The sequence below is a fragment of the Aplysia californica genome, unplaced genomic scaffold, assembly GCF_000002075.1.
Source record: "Aplysia californica isolate F4 #8 unplaced genomic scaffold, AplCal3.0 scaffold00454, whole genome shotgun sequence".
NCBI lineage: Eukaryota > Metazoa > Mollusca > Gastropoda > Aplysiida > Aplysiidae > Aplysia > Aplysia californica.
Genome location: NW_004797724.1, coordinates 292597 through 300369, shown reverse-complemented (window position 1 = coordinate 300369; position 7773 = coordinate 292597). Strand labels below are relative to the sequence as shown.

The window sequence follows — 7773 nt, the reverse complement described above, 5'->3', positions numbered from 1 at the left end:
TAACACTTTTCTGCTTGGATTTTAGTGAAACAAGTTGACCTTAGGCACAAAAAATGTAACTTTACTGTTCCAAGTGCCCTCGGGCTTTAGAAGTCACCAAAGACTACACCTCTGAGTGAACCCCCACTTCTTTAATCGCAATGATCTCGACTTCTATTCAAGACAGACTGGTATTTAAAAAATCAAAAGCGAATCAAAGAAACAGGGTTGACAAGGATATCAACAGCTCCATATTTCCCCAAAATTGACGAGCGCCTGATTCACCAATCCTCTTCTCTCCGTTACTGCACACATGTAAATTAAAATGTTATCTTCACTTCAAACGACCTGCTTCTACTTTCTTTTATTCTAACTCTGCCTTGCATTGTATTCTGATATCTCCTATGCTTCATTAATTTTTCTGCAGCTTTCATTGGATCAGCAAATGTGTGGTGATGGATAGGTTCTTCGCTAAATAAGGGGGGTTCAGATCCAACGCACTAAAGATTTTCTATCTAGTACCTTCGTGTCCCTACCGGACGTAACCTACACACTCTTAATAGGCTCTTACAGACATAATGGAAGCAGCTCACCTCCAAAAAGATCTAGACTATGTCAACAAAGGCATTAAACACTTCAAAAGCACGCTTTCATTGGTGGAGAATTATGGCGTCAAAAATACCACTCCATATTTTCTGATGGAAAAATTGTGTCGACACCGGAAGACCGCTTTTCCAATATAAACCGTGAGCAGTTTCCAGTAGGCTACAACAAGAGCAGATCACTGACGCTGCACTAAGTCCCCACAAGACAAGATGAACGCCGCTGTAGTTCTCGTCCTCTTCTCCGTCTTGGTTGCGACACAAGCAAAACGTGAGTACTTCTTGGAAAACTAGAACTTTGACACGCAGTAGAGTTCCGTTAGTGTTGGGTTGCCAACATCCTTTCAAATTTATTTAGAACAAGGTGGCTTGAAGCACACCAATTTATAGCCAGAGGATATCAGTCAAGTACTATGTGCACTACTTTTGACGGACTACAGAGCCATTTAGACACATTTCGCACCACGCGGAGTCTTATCTCTTACAACTGAGAGAATGTTACACCATTCTATAAAAGCTGGTGGTCAAATGGCTTAAACGTCCACTTTTCTACGATCGCCATGGACTAGAATCTACCAGCATCATGACCGGAGCAACGTTAAAATGACCACCAACTCGGAGAAGAGAATGAGTGGGCAAAATAATCATATATAAGGTGCCAACCATTTGTTCCTTCACACTAAAGCTCTGTTTGTTTTTGTTTCTTAACGACACTTTATGAATACCTCCCGGTCGAGAAATTATTATATAAATGAATGCATGTTACCTTTTCACCTCATAAATTTTCGAGAACTCTTTTCTTTCTATTGCTTGTCTCATTTTTGACCCTCCAGCGGACCCGGATGTGTGCGATGTGATCAAGGTGGAAAGTTGGAACTACAAGTATGCCGAGAAGGATGTGGAAGATGCCACATGGGTCCTCAACATGACGGTCGTCGATCAACAGTCCGCGGCTAAATGTAACCTGGGCGAATCCTTCGGCTACCAGAAAGCCACCCTGTGGGTGGATGACGGCTGTCGTGCCGACTTCAAAGTGTGCTATCTGGGTAGGGATACAAATTCATTACGATAAGCAAAATGTAAGACGCCGACTATTTTATTATTGTGTTATTGTTTCCTCAGACAAAGTCTACACATCCTAAAAGTGCTAGACCCACTGCAAAACCAAGGACTCCGCCTCACTCTGGGGCTTTCCGCACTTCTCCGGTGGAGAGCCTCCAGGCCGAGGCAAACATACCATCACACACACTCAGATGCACACAGCTCTTACTAAAATACGCAATTAAACAAAGCTCAACACCAGAGAACCCAGCACACGACTGCATTTTCAAAACAAACACAGACACCATAGACAAATTCCAAAACAACGAAAAACTCATCAAACCCTTCGGCCTCAGAATCCTTGAGGACTTAAAAAACATACACTTTTCCAAACAAGACATCCAACAATTTGTTTTCCCCGACCTCCTTCCTTGGCACCTCACCAAGGCAAAAGTAGACTTACAGCTGACCACACACGACAAAGCAAGCACAAACACGGAAGCATTTAAAGCGGAATACAAAAAACTTATAGAACAATACCCCGGTGCGGAGTTTATCTTCACAAATGGCTCCAAAAAGGACAATAATGTGGGCCCCGCAGCCCTATCTTCAAACAGTATACACCAAAGGAGACTCCATCGCGAAGTCTCCATTTTCTCTGCGGAGGCCACTGTCATTGACATGGCACTGGACTCCGTAGAAAATTCTCCTAACAAAATTTTCCTTATCCTTTCTGACTCGCATCACCTCACTCACAAACTACACGCTCCTACACCCAAAAGTAATTGGGCTACAACAAAACATACACGCCTTGACTAAAACCAGAAAAAATATCGTGTTCACGTGGACCTAGCCATGTGGGCATCTGAGGAAACGAGCAGGTAGATTACCAGGCGAAAGAATCTTTATCCCTTCTGTTGAAATCAACGACGAACACTCTGGAAACCCCCCCCCCCCAGAAACAAATAATAAACTTCACAACATTAAACCCAAAACTGGGACCGCGAAATCCTTCGGACCTCTCCAGAAGAGACGAAAACATTTTTACTCGATTACACATCGGACACATGGCCCTGACAGACAAGTACCTCCTTCAGGGAGACGAGCAGCCGTTCTGTGTCGGATGCGAAACACATTTTACCATTTGACACATTTTAACCGAATGTCTAGACTTCAGAGAGACTCGAAGGAACCATTTTAGATGCAAAAAAATTGCAAGATCTGTTTTCCGTCGTTGTTCCCAACACAATTTTAGATTTTATGAAGGCCATTGGCGGGAAATAACAAAATGAAACAAAATTGTTTAAAATGTTTATGTTATTTAGGAAAGTTGTCTCAGATTGAAAATACATAGAACTGTTGCGAATACAACCAACTTGTGTTTCGCGCGCTCATATGACCTTATGCGCCGTAAAAACCCATACTTAACTTAAACTAAAAGACAAAGTCTCTGTTAGCAATTCTTTCGCAGCGACGTTTCCTTAATGCTTCCCGGTTGAGAAAATATAGATTGTACCGTAACCTAATGATTACCTCGTTCCAGAGAATGTAGTTTCTTCTTCTTTTTTTTTCTTCTAATTATTTCCTGCCTCATTTCTGACCCCCCAGCGAGCTCGACTGAGTGCAGTGTAATCAGGGCGGAAAGTTGGAGCTACAAGTACTCAGAGAAAAAGGTGACGGGGGCCGCATTGTTCATCAGCATGGCCGTTGAAGATCGGCAGTCCGAGGCTGGCTGCAGTCTGGATAAATCCTTCGGCTTCTACAATCAGAACTCCACAGTGTGGGTGGATCATGGCTGCCGTGCTGACTTCAATGTCTGTTATGTCCGAGGTAGGCAGACTCATTCGTTTGTGATGTCAATTAAGCAAACGCCTTCACGAAATGTGAGGCAACCTTCTAGAACTGGGAATGTGTAGTCATTTGGACATTTTGACAATTTTCTACTTTGGGTAGTCTGCCCAAATTTGTGGAAAAGCACGAACTGAGAAAAATCTGTTCAGTTTCAACATGACTTGCAATTATTTGCAGACCAGTTGGTCTTACATCACATGGAACCGCGGGCTCGTGTTTTCATCTCTAGCACTCCGAGCTTTAGAGTTGTGTTTATTACACAGCACAAAATCACAAATGAAATAAACAATCTTTTTATAAAATAACGTTAACAAATTTAAAAAAAAAAAAAAGCCAGTGAAATTAAGGACAAAAGCTATGGAATGTATAAACGTTGGATGGTGAAAGGGAAAGCACGGAAGTAAAAAGGGTCTCCAATGCATAGGGAAAATAGTTTGCTCCTCTTCCAAACTCATGTGCCTTGGGAACCAACTAAAAGGGGACTAAAATGCTTAAGTATTTCATATTATATCTTTTGTCCTGGTGATCAAATTGTTATGAGAACGAAAAGTATAAACTGTCCCTGCTTTGCAACTGAAAATGTACATTTTACAGGAAAGAAAAGTTATAAAGGATTATTAGAAATACATAAAAAAATACATATTTGTATCCTTTACTTCAGTAAATGCCTTTACCAAAATAGACACAATGTTATGATGTTATATTGTTATGGAGAACCCCTTTGTATAAATTACATCAACTCAAATTCGAGATGAGCCGATTTCATGTTTTCGATTCTAGCTCAAAACTAAGTTAGCGATACATTCCCAAATCTAGCAGAGCGCGTCACAATGATTTAGCTTTAACTGTTAGCTACCTATCAACTTCTAGGGGACAGTTTCGATTCAAGTGGTCGTACTGCTTGTTGCCGCCTAACGCTTACTTTTGTTTTGGCAAGGTTTTTTTTCCACTTACTTAAGCCTGTCGATCGGAGAATTTCGAAGTTTTCACAATGTGAAAAAACCATACGTCCATGCGCAATGCCTCGGTACTTTCTATTTCTGTTTTTTTCCCATCCAAATAACGTATTGATAAACATGAGATTTTCACGTTTCGTAAAAAAGCTCCTTTTAAACTGTTATTTCAGTAGTTGTCAGTAGGCCTACTACAGAATCCTGTCATATTACTTTTCACATCCTTGACTGTTGCCTGATTGTGTCAATGGTTCCATCAGATGTATACTCAAACCAACAAACACACAAACAAGCAAACAATTGCCTTTGAATTGTAACGGTAAAATATGGGCAGACAATGTACTAACACTCTAACACACAGTAATTTTGGTGTTCTTCAGGACGGATAGTGGGAAGGGGGGGGGGTATTTTATAATTGTTTACTCTCTAATGATAGGAAAAAAGCGGGGGAAGGGGGGGGGGGGGGCGGTTCACAATATTGTTTCCGTATTTGGAGTTAAGGGGGTCACTTTATTTTGTTTCTTGTTCTAGGTTTTTTTTTTGGGGGGGGGGGGGGAAAAGGGGGGGGGGGGGGTTAAAAAAAATTCCCCCCCACCCCTTTTAAAAAAAGGGGAAAGGGGGGCCATATTTTGTTTCTTTTCTAGGTTTTTTTTGGGGGTGTTGGAGAGGGGGGGGGGGGGGTTAATACATATCGACACGACATCGTTCAGAAAAGAGGGAGACTGGCAGTCAGAAACAAGTAAAGAAACATGCCCTTCTGTCGTTGCCATCCAATAGAGGTGCTAGCTATATATTATATCGATATAATGGTACTCGTGCAATAAAACTATGAAAAACGAATGGTGTTTGCTGGGTAGCTGTACATTGTTTATTCACGCTTTCTGTTTCATTTGTGCATTCCTTCCTTATCTTTACTTCGACAACTGGATCACCAGCTCCATCTTTATCCAAATGGCATTATTATGTTCTCAAAGATTTTGTCCCTCCTATTCTTATCCACTACTGAATGTCCAACTCTATGTACGGTCTCCAGGCAGCACCAGCAGCACTACTGTAAACGTGAGCAGCTGGAACTACAAGTACGCCACCAAGGCTCTCCCCTCCGCCTCCTGCATCTACTCCATGCAAGTGGCCAAGCAACAGTCCGCAGCCGCCTGCACTTTCGGAAAAACTTTTGGTTTTGTGGCCAATACCATGTGGGTCAGCGATGGCTGCAGAGCTGACTTCAGTGTCAGCTATTACTCCGCTTAAGCTTTCTTAAATCCGTCATAGTCCATTGACAAGTTTTGTTTTATTAAAATATTAATCGGAAACAACAACACTTGTTAAGTGTGTGTATTTCTTTCTTTACCATGACATCCGTCACCTTACGCTCAAGCATTGTGACAGTCGACTTTATGTGACACTTTTGTTGCTTAAGGAAAAACAATGGTGTACAAGAAATGGTACTTGCATTTTGTATATCGTATGGGAAATTATCTTTGGTTATATCCCGAGAAAGATTAGGATATCATTTGTGGGTCTTTATTTTTCTCCCCACCTACCTCTCACTAGACTATACTACTAATGTATTTCAATTACAGGTGCTTTTCAATAGAACCTATAACTGCTAGTAGAGGAAGTTGTCTTTAGATAAAGACAGAAAGTTAATACCCTTGACTCCACGTACGCTCCGTTATATGGCCAGTAAAAGAATTAAGTAGGTGAATTATGGACTTGCTCTTTATCATATCCTAAATAATGGCCTGCACATATATCTGTATAGATCAATGTGGTGTTTTCTTCGTGTAAGTGTTTTTACCCAGTCATCGACACATCTTAGATCTTGAGGCAGGCTTCCGACCAATCCTGTCGGAGTTACATCTCCTGAGACTACTGAGAGGGATACAACATCTAAGCAGAAAGACGAGATACCGGGAATCGAACTCAGGTCTCCTGGGTGCAACAGCGAAACCCCTAAAGGTTCGGTTACGATATATTGCACACACACTGGATGGTTTATCGATTATAATACAAAGTGTTATGTGTAACCGCAAAATTGTACACACATTGGACGACTGGACGATAATTCGGAGACTTGGTCGAGAAATCAAGAGCTACTTGATATTTTTTGTGCGATCTCGGCCAGACTATGGGGAGACGTGCTGTGGCGTAAAATGGCTGTAAAATCTGCCGCCGCGCAGGATTAAACTTACAGCGCAAAAAAAATGAAATAAATGATTATAGCAGCTAAAAATTGACTTCACATTTGGAATCAAATAAGCAAAGTAGCTCGTGGAGAACCTGATTTGATGAGACATTATGTACGCTTTAGCAATTTTATTGCATCAAGGTCACCCGGAGCGTCAAAGCTTCTACACACAACACAGAACAGTATGGCCACCCTTTTTTAAAAAAAAAACACTGTTCTGCTATTTATTAAAATGTACAAGTCCAGCGAGTGTCTGTGGAAAATTGAATCCAAAGACTACAGTAATACACCATTAAGAGATAGAGCATACGATGAATTTGTGTTATTTTTTCAAAAATGTTATCACGAAACAACAAAGACGTATTGTGATTAGAAAAAACAAAGACATGGCTTTAAAAGCCTGTCTTTTGTCCAAATAAACACCTCTTTCTTTATTTTACCAAGCAGCAGCACATACAGTGCAAGCAAACGGCTGTCGTTGAAAAGAGATGTTGTGGCTTTATGACGAGGAATTTCCCTGATCGAAAGAAAACTGAACGATAGACTGGAACGGGTAAACAGGCTATACGGTTCGATAAAATGGACAGTTCTAGCACACAACAAATCTGACACAATTTATCGTTTCGTGTACAGCCCTGCTTAGGGTTTGCTGAGCACAACGGTTTTGTTTTTAATCAAAATTTCTCCCAGTTTTCTCCCAGCAACTTTGTTTAGTTCTTTTGTTGTAATGGATTCTGTTTCTTAAACAAAGCTCTCTTAATAGCGATACAATCATTATGGCGAAAGTGATGACAACTATTCCAAAGGAGTTTACATTTCCAGACAGTGGCAAGAAATTTGTCAGTTTTTGTTTGGTCTTTTTATCGGCAGCTTGCACTGTAGACTTCCTGAGAAACCAAGATTCAGAATGTTTCTGAGTGTTCTAGGGACTGCTGGGGTAATGCTGCAAGTACTAATACTTGTTGTACGCGCAATGAGCATGATGTAGAGTGTGGGTATGTGCTAAGTTAATTATGATGTGCAATTATTATATAAATTGGACATGTACTTGGAATCGATTGTAAGGTCAACGTCTTTCATTTCACAGTTGAAAGAACAACTGTATTCTCTCTCTCTCTCTCTTTCTCTCTCTCTCTCTCTCTCTCTCTCTCTCTCT

The 7773-nt window shown here is 41.0% G+C and overlaps 1 protein-coding gene across 1 annotated transcript; it reads left to right on the top strand.

The window, feature by feature from the left end:
• Positions 1–685: 685 nt before the first annotated feature.
• On the top strand, positions 686–5745 carry LOC101846676 (lectin ADEL). The gene is made up of 4 exons (XM_005105138.3): positions 686–852; positions 1415–1627; positions 3231–3452; positions 5460–5745. Exons 1-4 carry the CDS (start codon positions 795–797, stop codon positions 5675–5677), a joined length of 711 nt encoding a protein of 236 aa, XP_005105195.1. The 5' UTR covers positions 686–794; the 3' UTR covers positions 5678–5745.
• The last annotated feature ends 2028 nt before the right edge of the window (positions 5746–7773 follow it).

Coding starts and splice junctions, on each gene's coding strand:
- LOC101846676 (XM_005105138.3), top strand. CDS start 795: ATGAACGCCGCTGTAGTTCTCGTCCTCTTCTCCGTCTTGGTTGCGACA. Junction 853..1,414: donor GGTTGCGACACAAGCAAAAC/GTGAGTACTTCT, acceptor TTGACCCTCCAG/CGGACCCGGATGTGTGCGAT. Junction 3,453..5,459: donor CAATGTCTGTTATGTCCGAG/GTAGGCAGACTC, acceptor TACGGTCTCCAG/GCAGCACCAGCAGCACTACT.